At 54.0% G+C, this 18265-nt stretch overlaps 1 protein-coding gene across 17 annotated transcripts; it reads left to right on the top strand.

Annotated features, from left to right (window-relative positions):
* The first annotated feature begins 201 nt into the window (after window positions 1-201).
* Window positions 202-14219, top strand: DEF8 (differentially expressed in FDCP 8 homolog). Of its 17 annotated transcripts, none has more exons than XM_081508035.1 (14): window positions 202-287; window positions 577-736; window positions 2871-2931; window positions 4145-4266; window positions 4897-4994; window positions 6168-6317; window positions 7349-7490; window positions 8665-8829; window positions 9324-9451; window positions 9683-9796; window positions 10593-10673; window positions 11244-11378; window positions 11478-11587; window positions 12621-14219. In XM_081508035.1, exons 4-14 carry the CDS (start codon window positions 4155-4157, stop codon window positions 12721-12723), a joined length of 1338 nt encoding a protein of 445 aa, XP_081364161.1. In that variant the 5' UTR covers window positions 202-287; window positions 577-736; window positions 2871-2931; window positions 4145-4154; the 3' UTR covers window positions 12724-14219. The 17 variants fall into 17 exon arrangements, with proteins under 17 accessions (XP_081364161.1, XP_081364156.1, XP_081364168.1 ...); XM_081508030.1 differs by having other exon boundaries at window positions 11238-11378; XM_081508042.1 differs by having other exon boundaries at window positions 11238-11378; window positions 11478-11591.
* The last annotated feature ends 4046 nt before the right edge of the window (window positions 14220-18265 follow it).

Genomic DNA, 18265 nt, shown 5'->3' with positions numbered 1-18265 from the left:
AAGGCAGAGAAATTTTTCGTGTTTAAATTTTCCTTGTCTTCCATGAAGCGTGAATTTTACTTCACACCATCTTCAACAATTGGGATGAAGGGTCACCCGTTTCTCAGATTGGGAGGTGGAGGCCTGGGGCCGGGGATGGGACGCGAAAACTCCGCCGATGTCGTGAGCCTCCCGACCGCAGGAGGCAGCAGAGAGCGAGGCGGATACAGTGTATCCAGGGCGGCGGTGGATACGCTGTAACGAGCCGGGCGGAGCGGTTACAATGTAACCGGGGCGGCGGTGGTCGGGTGAGCGGCGGGAGGGGCGCGGGCGGGGTTCTGGGTGGCGGGGACTCGGACGCTCAGGCCGCCGCTCCCCGGAGCCCGGGAAGCCTCTCTCCCGACGCGGACACCGGGGCGTAGAGGGCGAAGAACCCGGTCGAGGCCCAGGTCCGGGCGCAAAGCAGCATTCGGACGCCCGGGCGCTCACCTGGGGGCACAGGGGCTTGGGGACCTCAGCTGTCCCCATCCCGCTTTGTTAAGGTTTAGCTGGGAAGGTCGCCCCCGGGCACACTGTCACCCCTTTCACCTGACACAGCGCGCGTCTGTGGGATGCGAGAGACTGGGGGAGACCCCACGGCTGTGCCACCCTGCGCTGGGGCCGGACCACTCTGAGCCTGTTTCCTCATCTCTGAAACGGAGGAGCATGGTAGAAGACACCTGGCCTTGTGCGGAGCCACTTAGCGAGGGTCCCGAGTGTATGTTGCTGTTGTTGTTGTTGTGGGTGAAGGTGGGGGGAGGCCCTTTTGGGGTGGCGTCACCCGGAGGCGGGGGTGGCTGCTCCCAAGCTTCAGTGGCAAGCAGTCCTTAAAGGGATAGCAGCGGCCCTGCTCCCGGTGGGGTCCCGGAGGCCTCCTGATGGGCGTGAGCAGCTAAGGTGCACCTTCGCCCTGTCCCCTCTGGGGTGAAGTTTAGGGGCCTCTGGTGGTAGCCGGATGATGACAGGACCTCTGGTGGCTGTGTCACAAGCAGAACAGGCGAGGCTGGTTCAGGCACATCTGAGCTTCAGCCCTGTGTTCCTCGGGGCCTGAGAGATGCTGGGCTTTGTTCTCAGTGTCATCTAATTGCAAAGTTTTGGGCTCCTCACCCTGACCCCCGTGAGAGGAAGTCTTTGGAGAAGGGGAGACAGTGGACTAGTGAGTTTCCTGCATGCTGCTTGCTCAATGTCCACCTTCCGGCCTGCACCTCTCTGAGGTCAGGCCTGAATTTGGGGTGCAGAGCTCTCTGTGGGGTGGACCTAGTGGGGTGGTGAGGGTTGCTATCGCTCTCCTCTAAGCCAGTTGCTGCGCACTGTATCTGCTGGGCCCCTGCGTTAGGACCCCTTCTGGCTGCTCCCGGCACCCCCTTCTCCCTGGGAAATGTGATTCTCTTAACTTTGGCAGGAGAGGAACTGAGGCTAAGAGGGGTCAGGTTACCCTAGTCACTCACTCATCCGTGGCCTCTCTGCCTGGCCTACCCATTAGGAACTTAATGAGAGATGCGATTTCCAGGAGGGCTGTATCCCAGAGAAGGGCAGCTGAGCAGTGTTCCTGCCTTTGAGTTCCTCAGGCCATATTTTATTTTCTTTTTGACTAAGGCCTAAGAACGTGTGCATTTTATGTATTTTTAAAAATTGAAATGTAGTTGATTTACAATGTTGTGTTAGTTTCTGGTGTACAACGAAGTGCTTCTGTTACAGATAGAGATATCTTTTTCATATTCTTGTCCATTGTGGTTTATTACAGGATGTGGAATATATTTCCCTGTGCTATACAGTAGGATCTTCTTGTTTATATATACTTTATATAATAGTTTGCATCTGTTAACCCCATAACCCCAATCCAAACCCCACCCCAACTACTTGGCAACCACAAGTCTGTTCTCTACATCTGTGTGTCTGTTTCTATTTTGCAGATAAGTTCATATGTGTCATATTTTAGATTCCACATTTAAGTGATATCATATGGTATCTGTCTTTTGGACTTAGTGTGGTAATCTCTAGTTGCATCCATGTTGCTGAAAATGGCGTTATTTCATTCTTTTTTTATGGCTAATATTCTATTGTGTATATCTGTACCACACCTTTATCCACACATTTGTTGACGGACATTTAAGTTCTTTCCATGTGTTGGCTATTGTGAATAGTGCTGCGATGGATGCTGGGTGTGTGTCTTTTTGAATTACAGTTTTCTCCAGATATATGCCGAGGAGTGGCATTGCATGATCATATTGCGAGTCTATTTCTAGTTTTTTCAGAAATGTCATCCTGTTCTCTATAATACCTCTGGCTGTATTGTAAAATGCTGGGAGGTTTTTGAGGAGAGACCCATGGGGGTGGCTCCTGACCCTCCAGTCTTTTGGGGCTGGACTGATTGGCATGTGATGTCACTGCCATGCGCCTGTGCTTACTCTCTACCCCTCCCCTGCCCCCACCGCAGGAGGCAGGCATTCTCCCTTATTTATAGGCAAGAAAATGCTCATGACCAGGAGAGGCAGCGTTGTATCAGGCCGGTCTGATTCTTAGTAGTTACAATGATGACCGTAATGTGCACCTGATATTTATTTCTAGCCAAGGGACTCAGACCTTTGTATTGACTCATTTAGACTGTAACTCTATACAGCAGATACTATTATTATCCCTGCTTGAAACATGACAGCTCAAAAGCACAGAAAGGTTTAGGCATTTGCCCAAGGTTACACAGTTGGAGCTGATAGTGTGGATTTGAGTAGGGCCAATTTGCCTGCTGATCACAGTCTGTTGGGGGTGATTAGTATGGATCTGTTTTGTCTGCAAGAGACAGAAATCCTCCTCCTGATAACAGTAGTTTAAACAGAAGTTTATTTGTGTCTCAGCTGAATGAAGCCTGGGGGTGAGCAGCCCAGGGATTCCTCACCACTTGGGAAGAAGGGGCTGGTGAGTATGGGGACAGCTGGATCTCCCCTGCATTCTGGAGGCTTTCTTGGGTGCTGTGGTTCCTGTCATCTGGGGAGGTGCTGGGCATTAGAGCCGAACACAGTGTGTGAGCTTCCCAGAGACCTCAGGTTATAAGGGAGATGGGGGTTTGAGCTCATGGCACCATGTCCTGCCCTGCTGTGACCAACAGGTAGCTAGTCAGCAGGTGCCAGTTCTACTGGTCCAGAACTTCCAACCCACATCCCTCCAGAGGCCAGAGAGGCAGACAGGTCCCACAGAGGTGTGGGGGTCCCCGCCCAGGTGCAGGGCAGCACTAGGGGGTGGAGGGTGGTCTCGGGCCATCGCCGCTGGCTCAGTTTTCCTTTCAGTGTATGTGTGGGCACACAGGAGTCATAGGATTGCCTTTTATAATTACAGATTATTTCAGACTGCAACCAGGTGTCAGCAGAACATAGCCAACATTCATGTCCTTCCTACAAAATTTTAAAAACATCTTTCAACCTCCTGTGAACTCATTTTGTAGTTGAAGCAGAGAGAAGCTAAGGAATGTGGGTCAGCTAGTTAAGTGTGGGCCTCTGTCTCAGGATCCACCAGCCCCGTGTGCCTGTGGTTTGCTGAGCTCCCAGCTGTGAGCTCAGCACTTGCTGCCTGTGTCCTTGGGTCCCAAGGTGTGGGGCCAGCTGTGGGCTCAGGCCGCCTGGTGATCATACAATATTCGGGAGGCCTCTCCACAGGGCAGTGTTAAGGTGGGTCCTGCCCTGGGCCACACTGCAGGTGGCAGGGCAGGCCTGAGCCCTGGCATCAGCACAGAGCCTTCTGCTGGCAGGGCTTTCTGGATGCTCTGACAGGAAAGGAGCACCCTGGGTCCTGGGCGAGAGGGAGGCACTGAGGGTTGGCTGGCCAGGCAATGTGGGCGGGACCAAAGGGGTCCCGGGCTGGAGGTCTGGCCGGGCACCCCCCAGCCCTGCCTGCCCCATTGGCAACTTGGGCATCACTCTTCTCACTGAGGGGCCAGCTGTGGGGGCTGGGTGAGCTGGCTGGGGGAGGGGCTGAGGGGGGAGGCCGTGGTGTGGGGATATTTGGCCTGGACCCTCCAGGGGAAGTGAGAGGGGCCAGGTCTCCCCTCTGATACCTCAGGCACTTGAAAAGGGAAGGGAATGCCAGTGAGCCTGGGTGCTGGACGCCCACCTCTGCTCTGCCCGGCTGTCCGCAGGTGGGGTGCCATGGAATATGACGAGAAGCTCGCACGGTTCCGGCAGGCCCATCTCAACCCCTTCAACAAGCAGCAGCATGAGCAGGGGGCTGGTGAGGAGGCCCCGGACATTACTTCTCAAGGTGGATACCGGGGCTGGGGTTGTGTAGGTGGTCTGCCCTGCTCACGCCAGCCCCCATCCTCTTAAGTGGTTCCTCCCTTGGGGCATGCAGGCGGCTTCTTCACAGTTCAGACTGCTTCCCCCTAGTCCATCCTCAGGAGAAAGAACACGCCCCTGGGCGGGGATGTGTTACTGTCTTGTCTGCCGTGTCCCAGGGGCCCGCACACAGCAGGCGCTCCTCAGGGAACACTTGGGGTGTGAACTCAGAGCTGAGACCTGCAGGGTGAGAGGTCAGCAGGATGTGAGCCCTGCAACTGCAGACCAAGCCCACAGGGTGCCCGAGTCCACACAGGGGCTCCCATGTTCCAGTGTGTAGCTCTCCAGAGGTCCTTCTCCAGTCCACAGATGCACACACAAGGTGTGAGCCTTAGAAACTGGCATGTTTCTGTAACCCTGGTTTTGCAGGGCTCTCTCCTGTCAGTACAAGGACACATGGTCCTCTGCAGATGCATACAGGGCTCATGTCAGGGCAGAGCTCTGCTTCCCTGGGCACCTCTATGGGCTCCCTGCTCCCCGAGGGCCCTGCAGCCTCCTCCTGGGGGTGGCGAGCCGACTCCTCTCTCTGCCGCCCTCCCCACCCACCCTGCTGCAGCGCACCTGCCCGAGCTGCCTCCCGGGGAGCCAGAGTTCCGCTGCCCAGAGCGTGTGATGGATCTTGGCCTGTCTGAGGACCACTTCGCTCGCCCCGTGGTAAGTTTCAGGGTCTGTGGGTGGATGAGGTGACCCCCCCTCCCAAGAGTATGAGGAGTTGGCCACTTCCATCTCAGCCAGGGCTCCTGGGCCTGGAGTCTGAGGCCTGTGTGACACCCACCTCCCACCCTATACCTGTGTGCGGCCTGTGGGAATGGGCTGGATGCAGTGCTCGGGAACCTGGGCTCTGTCGTCCTGGGCAGCCATTCTCTCCCCTCCATATAGGATCCTGCAAAGCAGATGTGGGAGCTGATTCCATCTGGGCTCCTGGGGAATCCTGTCATCCATTACAGGGTGAAGGCTAGGGTGGCCCCTGCCCACCACCACCTGCTCATCTAGGCAGGGCTACTCCTGTCTGAGCTAGGTGGTGTTCCATGAAAACTTGTGGGGTGGTTTGGTTTTGTTTTGTTTTTAATTAAAGGGCTCTAATAATGCCTTTAAAGTTTCAAAATCTTTGCAAACTATCTCCAGCTGTTGTTTGAGACAGATGTTATGGTAACATTCAAATACGACTTTAAGATTCGCCTGAGCCCCCAGTTCTGTTGTGCAGTTCATTATGCTGGTCACGTGGCCTTTAACTTTACATTCTGCTGGTACATACACTCCTCTCAGTTATGTGTTTGAACCCTTATTTTGCACTCCTGCGGGCAGTGACACCCCTTTCTTGGGGCCCCAGCCCCCAGCTCTGAGACCTGGTCTGTCTCCTTGCCCGAGTTTAGGGCTTTGCTGGACCCGAGCTTGGGTCAGCCTGTGAGGTGCTGGGCCCGAGGGCAGGTGGCAGCTAGGGGTGTCTCTGAGCTTGGCGATCGAAACAGAGGCCACTTCCTCTCCTTCTTGACAGACAAGTGTCATTTCCCCTGCTTTCATCCAAGAGGAAGTTCTGTAGAAGCAAGCGAGATAGCACAGCCAGAAAAGCAATCGGATTTCTAAAAGAGGGAAGTTGTGTTTTGAAGAACATCGTGAGTTAGGTCTCCAGAGGCCCATGGGTGGACAGGTCCAGGTAGCGGGCAGGTGGTGTGGGCTGGGGCCTGCCTCTGCTGCTGATGGTCCTGGGCCTTGAGCAGGTCTTTGGGCCATCGGGGCTTGAGATGGGTGGGGAGATCTGTTCTGGGCCCCAACGACACACAATCTGACTATCATCGTCCCCAAACTGCCCCCCTCCCATGTGAACAGGGCCTGTTCCTGGCCTCTGATGTCCAGCAGCTGCGGCAGGCCATCCAGGAGTGTAAGCAGGTCATCCTGGAGTTGCCAGAGCACTCAGAGAAACAGAAGGATGCCGTGGTGAGGCTCATCCACCTCCGCTTGAAGCTGCAGGAGCTGAAGGTGGGTGCCGGCCCACCCCCACCAGCAGCCAGAGCTGAACTGGAGGCTGGGGGAGTGATGGGCCCTCAGCCCAGCTCTGATCCTGCCTGTAGTCCTGGGTCATGTGTCCACCCACTGAAGCAGGTGGGTGAGTTAGTCCCACCTTGAGCCATGTCACCCAGAGCGTGGGCTGATTCCCTGAAGATGACAACAGAAGGGGTGGTGGATCCTGGAAGCCAATAACCACTGGGGTCCATCATGTAGTCTTTGAGTCTGGTTCATGAGTCCATGGAATTTGGACAGTGGTAGGTTCATTAGAATATAGGTAAGGCGATGGTATGGGCTCAGACACCCCAAAAGACAGTGGCTTAAAGGAGTCAGTTGTGTAGATTTACTCATGTGGAAGTGTTGCGGGTGTTGGAGATCACAGGTCCCGCTTTTCTGTTGCTCTGCTCTTCCCTGGCCAGAGAAGACAATGGCACCCCACTCCAGTACTTTTGCCTGGAAAATCCCATGGATGGAGGAGCCTAGCAGGCTACAGTCTATGGGGTCGCTAAGAGTTGGACATGACTGAGCGACTTCACTTTCATTTTTCCCGTTCATGCACTGGAGAAGGAAATGGCAACCCACTCCAGTGTTCTTGCCTGGAGAATCCCAGGGATGGCTGAGCCTGGTGGACTGCCGTCTATGGGGTCGCACAGAGTCGGACACGACTGAAGCGACTTAACAGCAGCAGCAGCTCTTCCCTGGCAAGTCCAGGACAGCCCCCGCCCCACATCTGGGTCTGCTCCCAGCCAGCAGAAGCAAAGCAGGGAGGGCATGAGCGCCTGTCAGTACTGCTCACGTGCCCTTGGCCCTAATGTGGCCCTGGAGCAGCACCTAGGTACAGAGGTAGTCTGTAATCTCAGTGGTCCAGGCCTGACTGGGCACCCTGTTCTATTGTAAAGGGAGGGGTCTGTGGTAACCTCTGCTATACGTGGTGCCTGGGAGATGCAGTCAAGGGGCTTGTGTGCCCAGAAGGAGCTGTGACTCCTCCCTGGCCTCCTCCCCAGGACCCCAATGAGGATGAGCCCAACATTCGAGTCCTTCTTGAGCACCGCTTCTACAAGGAGAAGAGCAAGAGTGTGAAGCAGACGTGTGACAAGTGTAACACAGTCATCTGGGGCCTCATTCAGACCTGGTACACCTGCACAGGTGGGCAGAGACCAGACTGCCCTTCTGGGCCGGCAGTCTAGGTCCCAGGGGAGAGGGGTTCTCTATTGTGTCCTCAGTACTTGCAGAACCCTGCAGTGTGTGGTGGGTGTAGCAAGAGATGAGAGACCCAGCTGTCTGCCTTCACTGGACTCAAGTCCACTAGCCACATGTGCCTCTTCAAATTTAAATTATTGAATATAGATAACTAGCTCCTCAGTTGTACTGTGTATGTTCCAAGTACACAGTAGCCATGCAAGGTTGGTGGCCACCCCGCTGGACACTGTAGAGACACATCACTGTATTGGAGGTGCTGAGAAATCAAATGAGTCAGCGACATGGTGTGTTAGAAATACTGAAGAAGGCTAGGGGAGGCACAAGCATGTCAGGGAGTGAGTAGCTGCTATTTTAGGGTGAAATGAAAAGGCTTCATGTGACATTTAATAAAAAAAACTTGGAGGTTAGGGGCAAACCAGGAGCATATCTGGGAAGGAACATTTCTGCAGGGGAGCTGTCTGTGCAAAGGCCTGTGGTCAGTGTGTGTCCAGTGTATTTGACAAGGAGCAGAGAGCAGCATGGTGTAGAGGTGCTTCAGAGGTGGCAGGGGGCTTTTCTCTAGGTGCACTGGGGCCACGTGGGTGGATATACTTAGGTTTTAACTCCAGCTGCTGAGCTGAGTGTGGCATGGGGGAGGGAAAATGATGGCCTCTGATCAGGGTGAGACTCTGACATTCAGATAAGAAGGGCCAAGTGCAGCTGTAGCTGAAGGACTGGACATGAGTGTAAGAGAGGAGTCGAGATAACTTCCCAGTTTGTAGTCTCAGGAGGTTGAAAGACAGAGTCCCTGAAATCTGAGATGGGAAGCTGGGGTGGATTTGGGTAAGAAGAGCTGGGTTTCACTTAGATGGCTTGGCCTTGATCCCCTTGGGTATCCCAGTGGGCATGGCTGGTAGGCCCCTGGACTTTTGAGTCTGAAACTGGGGGAAAGGTGTGCACATACCTTCAGGGCAAGGCTTGGGGTGGGGACATTTGAGGACCTGCAGTGGCATCTGGGGAGGCTCTTGGGTTGATCTGGGAAGCAGAATGGAGCCCCCTGGGGGTCCTGGAAGCCGAAGGTCAGCCTGGGCTGCAGAGTGGCCCTCCTCCTAAGAGGCATGCTGTTGGACCCCCATCCCAGGGTGTTATTACCGCTGTCACAGCAAGTGTTTGAACCTCATCTCCAAGCCCTGTGTGCGGTCCAAAGTCAGCCACCAGGCAGAGTATGAGCTGAACATCTGCCCTGAGACAGGGCTGGACAGCCAGGATTACCGCTGTGCCGAGTGCCGAGCACCCATCTCTCTGCGTGAGTGCCCCTGGGGTAGTGGGTGGGAGTAGGGCAGGGCCCAGGGCTGAGGGGAGCTGTTCTGGGCAGGGTGCCCTGCCATCAGCTGCGTGAGTAAATGGGAGGAATGCGCAGTTGAGCTCCTCTCCTTGGGAAGCCAAAAAGGACTGCTTTTGGCACCTTTTCACGCCCCACCCAAGCTGACCGAGGTTCCCCTAGGAGTCCCTGCAGGGCTAGGCTACAGTCTCCTTCCTGTGACCACATCATCACAGAAAACTCACCCCATAGGAAGACCACACTACACTCACGCTGTGTAAGGCCTTCTTCCTAGAAACATACTGACGTTGGCTCAAGGGATTCCCCACCTACTGTCCCATTTTACTGATGAGAAACGGGAGGCGGGGCGACTTAGAAGAGGACGAGTCAGGGGCCGGGCTGGGCGGTGGGGAACCCTTGGTGCAGCTGGGGGAGGGGACCTCTCAGGTCTCCCTGACTTTGGAACATCTCCTCCACAGGGGGCGTGCCCAGCGAGGCCCGGCAGTGCGACTACACTGGCCAGTACTACTGCAGCCACTGCCACTGGAACGATCTGGCTGTCATCCCAGCGCGTGTGGTGCACAACTGGGACTTCGAGCCGCGCAAGGTGCAGAGAGAGAGAGCGGGGAACGAGGGGTGCCGCCCTGGGGATTGGGTTGGGGCATGGCATGGCCGGGGGGCGTGGCGGAGTGCTGGGGCATGGGGCGTGGCTGCAGGGGCGGGTCAGTGCAAAGGCTGTGGGGGGCGGGGCTTCGGGGTGGGGCGGGGCCCGAGACAGAGCGGTGCTGCGGGGCGGGGCAGAGCGCAGAGGTGCCACCTTTCCACCCATCCCGCCCAGGTGTCCCGTGGCAGCATGCGCTACCTGGCGCTGATGATGTCGAGGCCAGTGCTCCGGCTCCGGGAGATCAATCCTCTGCTGTTCAACTATGTGGAGGAGCTGGTAGAGATCCGGGTAAGACAGGGGAGGGGCGGGGATGGGGCAACCCTGGTCCCTCTTCGCAGCTGTGTGAGAGGAGAGATGCCCTACTGTCCTTTAAGTTAAAGTCTATGGAGCAACTGTCCAGTCACAATACGAAATAGGACACGAGGCTCAGAGGCAGTTTGAAATTTTCTAGCAGCCACAGTAGAAAAATGAGGTGAAGTTCATCTCAGTGATATCTTTTATTTCGTGCACATTATTGAGATACATCGTGTGGCATTGCTGTCTTGTATTAGTCTGCGTCCCAGTGTGTATTGTCAAGAGCAGCCTCACATTGGCCCAGCCACGTCTGGTCGGTGTTCTGAGGAGCTGTGTGTGACTGGGGGTCCTCTCTGGCACTCAGCAGGAGGGCGGGGTGGGGTGTGCCTCAGGCGGGTGCAGAGAGGAACGGGACTTGTTGGCGAGGAGCTGAGTCACAGGGCCGCTGGGCTGAGGAGGGGAGCTGGGTTCAACTGGGCAGTCTGGATGCAAGCTCAGGTGCTCCCAAGGTGTGTGAGCGAGCCGGGCAGGGAACAACTGTGCACGAAGGAAGCTTAGGGTCCTGCCTGCTGGGGAAGCTGTGGCTTGACCTTGAGCTAGGCTGGAGGGCTCAGAGCTGGGACTGTCCTGGGGGGATGGGAATGCACTTACAGTCCTCTACTGACCCAGAGTGTAAAGTGACAAAGCTTCCCACAAAGCCAGCCCTGCCCCACCCCCACTGGCCCTGCAGACATGCCTGGCACAGCCCCTGCTCTGGCCAGAGATGTCCACCTGCCCCTCTTGTCCACAGAAGCTGCGCCAGGATATCTTGCTCATGAAGCCATATTTCATCACCTGCAGGGAGGCCATGGCAGCACGCCTGCTCCTGCAGGTCAGTCCACCCGCCCCCAGGGTAGAGGAGGGGTGGGGTGGGGAAGGGGTCCTCCAGGAGGGCAGGAAACAGATCAGGATCGTGAGGTGAAGACGATACCATGTGTGTGCTGTGCCATCAGCAGAGGGTCTCCGCACTGTCCCAGGGAATACCAGGTCTACCCACAAAAGCATTCTACCCACAAAAGTGTTCTCTGCTTCTGTCAGCATGAGAAGCGCTGAGAGAGTGGGTGTCGCCCTGCAGCCTTCACGGGAGCCTCCATGGAGTGGACCCAGGAAGGGCTGATCACAGAACACTTCAAGACTTACCTACTTACTTGTTTGCAAGCACTCACTGGGTGCCTGCTGCGGGCTGACGGTGTTCTGGGTCCTGGGGAGCAGCGAGCAGAGCGGGTGGGACCTGGCCCTCACCTCGGAGTGCACTCTCTGGGTTGGGCTGACGGAAAGAGTAGGAAGCAGCACATCGAGTGGTGAGATGTGTGGACAAGATAAAGCTGGGAAGAGGGCTCCGGGCAGGCGAGGGCCCTGGCCTGGCGGCTCCGGGGTCACGTGGCTGCGCTTGCAGCTCCAGGACCGGCAGCACTTTGTGGAGAACGATGAGATGTACTCGGTGCAGGACCTTCTGGACACGCACACGGGCCGGCTGGGCTGCTCACTGGCTGAGACTCACACGCTGTTTGCCAAGCACATCAAGCTGGACTGTGAGGTGGGCCCCCACAGACCAGGTGGGGAGGTGGGAGGTCGGCTCGGGAAGATGTGCCCCCCCACCCGGGAGTGGGCACTGACCTCCCCGCCTCCCCTGCAGCGGTGCCAGGCCAAGGGCTTTGTATGTGAGCTCTGCCGGGAGGGCGATGTGCTGTTCCCCTTCGACAGCCACACGTCCGTGTGTGCCGACTGCTCTGCTGTCTTCCACAGGTCTGTGTGAGTGTCTGCCTCTGCAGACAGTAGATGACAGGTGTGGGAGAGACAGGTGCTGGGAGAGTTGGGTGGGGAGAGGCTGGGGCTTGACCTTTGCCACCTGGTTTCAAATCCTTGTGCCTGGAGCCTGAGGTGTGAACTTAGACCCTGATATGTGAGACTCAGCTGTAGTTCCACTGGGGAGAAGCCCCCAGGGGCTGGGGAAAGTGCACAGCCCAGGCCCCTGTGTCCAGCTCCTTCCCTTCTCCCTGGGACTTAGGTTTACTGAGGCTGGAGCTTCCTAAGCTTTCTAGTTTTTGTGATTTTTTTCCCCCAAACGTCTCTAGACCACAAGAAATACCCAACAGTTTTATTTATTAAGTACTTAGGTTCAACAATGGAAGCATTTATGTTCTAAAGACTTGTGGATGTTTGGAAGAATGATACACAGAAGTGGGAAGAAGATATTTGAACTCTTTAAGTACACTTTCCAATAGGCGTGTGCCTGTGGAGCCCACATGGCTTGTCACACTGGGCTCAGATGGGACCCCACCACCCCATTTCTGTCCACACTGGATTTTCCTGGCACTTGGTGTTTCTCAGAGTGACCTGCAACCTCATAGGTCAGCAGAGCTGGACTGTGGTCTCAGGAAGGACTATAGCAGAAAGTGTTGTTGAAACTCTGAGCTCCCTTGAGCTGGCAGTTTGTGTGGTGTCCTGTCAAATGTTGCTGTGCGCCCTTCAAAAATTTAAGCTGCCATGGGGACCGTGTGCACCTCCACAGAGCCCTGGGCGGGGGTGGGGGGTGGCGGGCGCTTTACATGGTAGTGGGAACAGGTCAGGGAGGGAAGTCACTAAGAGGGTCAGAGGGTACCAGGTGATAGGTGTGGCCCCTTGGGATGTCTGTACAGAGGTATGGGATACAGGCCTGGCTGACACACCTGGGTGAGACTGCTGCAGGCTCCCATCTGTTAAAGGAGTATTGTGAAGACTCAGGGTTACAATTCTACTTGTGGAGCCCCCTCTTCATGGCCATTCCTGTCTCCCCCAGGGACTGCTACTACGACAATTCCACCACGTGCCCTAGGTGTGCGCGCCTCATCCTGCGGAAGCAGTCGCTCTTCCGGGAGCCTGGTCCAGACCTGGACGCCTGAGCAATGGAAGCCCTTCTAGGCCTGTCTGTCCTGCTGGTCATTGCCACCGTCAAGGTGTTTCCTGTACTTTGGAGACCTAGGGTCTGGCCCCTGGACTCCCCCACTGCTGAGCCAGCACCACCAGGGCCACCGTCCCCCAGTGTGTGTTGGGGCTTGGGGCAGCTGTGTTTTGGGTGGGCTACTGTGAGGGCCAGGACATGCACCTCTCCTCCACTGCAGAGCTTTGAGGGTCAGGTGGGGGGAGCATCCCTCACCTCCCCTTTGGTCAAGAGCCCCCCCACCCTACCCCGCCCACCTTGGGACCAAGGCTGCTGGGCCTTGGCTACCCTGGAAATGCTGGAAGCCTTCCGGGGAGTGCCAACAAGACTGAGGATGCAGTCTTAGCCTGATTTTTACCTGTGGTGGACGGTATGGGTTCTACTTGGAAGCCCCTCTCCCAGCCCCTTGCCTCTTTGAGGTCCCCTGGTTGTCCCTGGGTGGGGCTGTGTTCATCACTATCTCCTGAGGGCCCTGCCCCTGCCCCCGGTTCTCTCTCTGGGGCCTCCGCCAGCAGGACCATTCCAGAGGCTACTGGCTGCCGTGGAGATCTCACCTCCTAACCACCCCTGCCTTGGCCCAGCCCAGCTCACTCTGGTGCTTCAGGCTGGGTGGCTGGGGGGGTCCCATCCAGCGAGGATGTGTGCTTCAAGGTATTAGGCAGGACCATGCCCCTGGCAGGTCAAGGTTAGGTGAGAGGGCTAGGGGACAGTAGACCTGGACCAAGTGTGCCTACGGAGAGCTCCAGATCACTTGGAGACCCCCCAACTGGGGCCTTCTGTTTGGGGAACTGAGATCAGGCACTGGAAATACTTGCTCAGAGGAGCACCAGGCAGGACTCATGGGGTGTGGGAGGTCCTGCCACCAGCGGGCAGAGGGAGCCGGGCATGAAGGACTGACCCAGTGGAGAAGATGCATTTGTGGGGACCGTCCAGGGGAAGGCTGCCCTGGCCTTGCTGGCCTTCTCCTTGCCTTGGACTGTGCTTGGCTGTTGACACCTGGGGCTGACACACACATGTGGCGGCTGGTGGGCAGGAGGCAGTCACTGGACATCCATCACCTTTGACTGGGAAGCCCAAGGAGAGGCTTGGCCAACAGGAAGGCCAGCTGAGCCAATGTGGGGAGTGGGTAAGGACAGTGCCAACCCCTCCTTGCCCCTCAGCACCCCAGGGAGGCACTGCCCAGCGTCTTTAGGCCACCCTCTGACTGTGCTGGGCTGTTCAGTGTGTCACTGTGGGGGGTTGGTCCACATGGGGCCACCCTGCTTCCTATTCTTGGGTCTAGGGGGTTAAAGGCTAAGAGCCCTCTTCCTACACCTCTGATCTGTACATCTCCCTGCAGCATCGCATTTCTGTCCCAGGGATCCTGGCTTTTCCCAAATGGACTGTGTAATCAGCACCGTGTTATTCCAGTTATAGTCACTGTGTCCATAAGAAATGTCAGTAGCATTTGTCGGGCAAGGTTGACTCTTTTTTTTAAACTTCCTCCCACATCACGTCTTCTCCTCCTCCCCCTTCTCGGTGACAGATTCTTTAAACAGAATCATGTGTAGGTCTTTCTGAGATCATGTCACAGTAGCCAGAACCCACTGAGGAACCAGTTAGCATGGGCAGGTCTCCCAGGAGAGCTGTGTGGGCTGGGTGCTGGGGACAGGGCGGGGTTTGCTGCAGGGTTAGAGCCCACAGGCCCCCTCCCACAGGGACAAGTGTAAACTGGGCACCTGACCTTGGCCTCAGTGTGCTGACACCTCCTCTGTAGGCTGCGCTAAAGCACACCCTCTGGGGTTGTTTGGGTCCCAGGAAGTGCTGGGCCCAGCCTGGCTTCGTAACAGAACCTATGTCTTCTGAGTCCTCCCAGAGGGAAGACTCATGTTAACTCAATGTAAGCAGTGCCAGTCCCAGGTCTAAATCCCAGAAGCCCCCCTGGTCTTCAAGTTTGACTCACTGAAAGGGCCCTTGGAGCTCAGGAGAACACAAGACCCCCTCCCAAATGACATTCAAACCTCTATGTATGTATATTTCTCTCTGGAGATACAACCTCTGGTTTTGAGGATGATCTCAAAGAAACATCAGGGGTGTGCTGCACAAGGCCGGGGGTGGGGGAAGGGTGTGTGTGGGCTGTCTGTGGGCCCACGCTGGCACCTCCACTTCAAACAACTAAAGCCACACTTTGATATCAGAGGGAGCATGCAGTCTCCACCCACCCACTTCAGGTATGAAGTTGAGTTTTTCTTAAACTTTTAACAGCTGTAGGTTTACAGAAGTGCTGCAAACACATTCCCAGGTACCCATCTCCTGGATTCTGTGAATGTTAATATTTTCCCCATTTGCCTTACTCTTTCTCCACACACTTTCTTTTGAACTATCTGGTGGAAATTGCAGATGATGCCCCTTTGCCTCTAAGTGATCCTGTGTTACCCCAGCAAGGACATGCCTCCCACGGCTACAGTGTGGTCATGACATCAGGATGCTCACACGGATGCTGACCATAAAGCCTACAGCAAGCCGTGTTCAGATTCAGCCACTTAGTTGCCATGTCATTTTAGCCTTTAATCTGGAAGGGTTCAGGACTCTGACACAGAAAATCACAGATAAATTATTCTGAAGACTTTCCTTCAGTGTGGGTTTTTCTGACTGGACTCGGGCTTTGCCCTTTTGGTGGGATTTTCACAGAAGTGACGCTGGGTCCAGCTGTCCTACTCAAAACGCTCTGGTCCACCTGTTCCAGCTGACTGACATCTTCCTGGCACTCTTTAGGCACTTTCTTACTTTCTAGCACAGGAAAGTGTTCCAGGCTTAGTTGGTAATTGCCCCAGTCCCAGCCCTGACACCAGTCATTTCTCTGAGGAGCCCTGGAACCTTCTGGTGGAGGACGGACGTGATAGTTGGGTGTGCTCACTTCTGGGCTGATCACTGCCCATGGGTCCTTTCAGTAGTGTGGAAATAGTACTCCTTATCTATTTCTTTTCTGGTCTATAAACATTAAAAACCATGAGTTCACAGTGAAACTTCCAATTTCAAAACAACATGAGTCATTCTTTCCGTTTTTCATGTTTATTGTTTCCTTGCTCGACAGTGAGAAAGCTGGCTCCTTTATCCAGAGTACATTTATTTTGCTCAGTCCGACAGTACACAGAAAGCACCTTTGGGACTGCTCACTTACGCTGGTGAGAAACAAGGCTACTCATGAGCCTTTAATATTTGTCTATAGTCTGAGGGCATACAGTCAAAAAGTACTTGCTTTTGCTTCTTCATTGTGGGTGTGCAGTTCCTGTGAAATACGGTTCCGTTCAGGTGGTCCACTGCTTTATTTCCCCATCCTTGTTTACTTTTTTTGTGTGCAGTATTTTAACATGGTCCCCAAAGTCAGAACTTCACAAAAGGTACAAAAGTTACATCTCCTCCCACCCCTGGAACCAAACTCTTTAGTCTGATTTCTCCCACCTTTGTTTCTTATTGTACAAATGAGTATGATGTATGCATATTTTCTCACTTCCCCGTCTTTCTTCAATGAAAGGTAGCATACTCTACACCTGATGTTGCTTTTTTTCTATTAATAATATATCCTGGAAACCACTCCACATCAGTTGAGTTCTTCCTTGTTCTCTTATTTTTGTAGTTATCACAACTGTCTAACTATCCATTGTGTGCAAGCGCCATTTCAGATTTGACTTTTTACATGAGACTCTTCAGGCTGTTTCCTAGGTTTTGCAGTTACAAACAAGGCTGCAACAAAATCCATGCATCTGTACTTTCTTTTGTTGGAAGTATATCCTCTTAAAAGTGGGATTGTTAAATCAAAATAAATATATTTTGTATTACTGCTTGATGCTCCTCTGTAAGGGATGTACAAGTTTGTGTTCCCACCAGCAGTGAATGAGGGTGCCTGTGACCCCACAGCCTAACCAGTGGAGTGTGTAGCCATACTTTTGATTATTGCTGACCTCAGTAATGAGAAATGGTATGAGTGTTGTTTCATCTGCACTTCTGTTTGAAGAGCTAATTTATTTGCTTATGAATTATATCTTTTGTCTGCTTTTCTATGGGGTTTTTGGTATTTTCTTCTCAATCTTTAAGAGTTCTTCACATATCAGAGATATTAACCCATTATCTGTGAGAAATTTTCTTCCAGTGTGTCATCTGCCTTTGACTCTGTTTGTAGTGTTTTATCCCCATGGAAAAGTTTTATTACATTTTCATGTCATCAAATTGATTAATCTTAAATTTCACCTGGACTTTGAGTTACAGATCTTCTTGATCATCCATGGGGAAGAGGCATATATCCATGGGTTGTGGAGCACTTGTATTGTTTCAGCTTTTACATTCAGATCCCTTGTCTGTTTGTTTATTCTTGTGTATGCTGTGAGGCGTGAACTAACTAGCTTTTGCCAAATTTTATCTAGCTGTCCTGCACATTAAAAAAAAAAAAAAAAACCTATCTGTATCTACTTCTGGACTTTCTACACGTTTGAGTACCTCCTTGATTCAATCAGAGGTTTTATAGTGTGTTTCAATGTCTGGCAGGGCTGGTCTCCTCATTGTGTGTTTTAAATAACTTTTCCTGGATTTTCTTTCAATCTTCTTAAAGCACAAATTTAAGTACAATTTCAGTAACAAGATATGATGCTCTTTAGTGTCAAAATGAACGTACCAGAAGCAGGGTTTCCAAGGATGTTAAACATCTGGAAGCCTAGACTTGGCCAGGTGTCACCCAGGAGGTTGCCCTGTTGTGTCTGATCTTCCTGCCGTGGAGTGTGTTGTGCACAGAGATCGCCTAGGAGAGCTGTTTGGAGCTCTGCTCCTTCTCACTGTACAGCTCCCTGTAGCAGCTTATTGCATCATTGATTGCTCTTGAAACTTGCAGTTTCCACGCGGCATCAGGGCTGTTACTGGTAAGGACCTGCAAGCCGGCCTCAAAATGTGAGAAGGCTGCTGACAGCTCCCGTGTGGTTAGTTGGCGCAGGGCAGGGGCGGCCTCTTCACCCTCCTCCTCCTCTCCTGCCGGCTCCTGCTCCAGCTGCATCAGCTCCTCATTTGAGAGACCCTCCTCGTGGGACTGCAGCAGCTGGTCCACATCAGCTTCTCCCACCTCTCCAACAGCCACACTCTTGGCAAGGATCACAATATTTTGTTGAAGCTGTGCAATGCCATCTGTTTGGGAAGCACTCTCGAACTGAACACACTCAGGCCAAATCTTCTTCCACACACTGTTCATTGTTGCTGGTTTGAGCTCCCCCCAGGCTACTGCGATGTTGTCCACAGCATCCACAATGCTGTAGTTTCTCCAGAACTCCCTGATCTCTGCTGTATCCTCCCCATTTGTTGCTTCTAGGATGTGCTCAAAAGTCCTTCTCAGGTAATGAGCTCTGAAGGCAGAGGCTACACCTTGACCCATGGGCTGGATCGAGTCAGCTGTGCTGTCATGAAGATACTCCACTCTTACATTATCAGACAGATCGCTCAGATTGACTGGGTGGCATGGTGCCTTGTCTAAGATGAGCAGGGCT

This window comes from Giraffa tippelskirchi, chromosome 7 (assembly GCF_054371585.1).
Source record: "Giraffa tippelskirchi isolate mGirTip1 chromosome 7, T2T-mGirTip1v1.2.pri, whole genome shotgun sequence".
Lineage (NCBI taxonomy): Eukaryota > Metazoa > Chordata > Mammalia > Artiodactyla > Giraffidae > Giraffa > Giraffa tippelskirchi.
This window is presented reverse-complemented; position numbering and strand designations above follow the sequence as displayed.

What these genes read in the sequence shown, in the direction of transcription:
- DEF8 (XM_081508031.1), top strand. Translation starts at nt 4,155, where the DNA reads ATGGAATATGACGAGAAGCTCGCACGGTTCCGGCAGGCCCATCTCAAC. An exon ending in GACCTGGTACACCTGCACAG is followed by an intron (nt 7,491 to 8,664) that starts GTGGGCAGAGAC and finishes CCCCCATCCCAG; the next exon opens with GGTGTTATTACCGCTGTCAC. An exon ending in TGCTCTGCTGTCTTCCACAG is followed by an intron (nt 11,588 to 12,620) that starts GTCTGTGTGAGT and finishes TGTCTCCCCCAG; the next exon opens with GGACTGCTACTACGACAATT.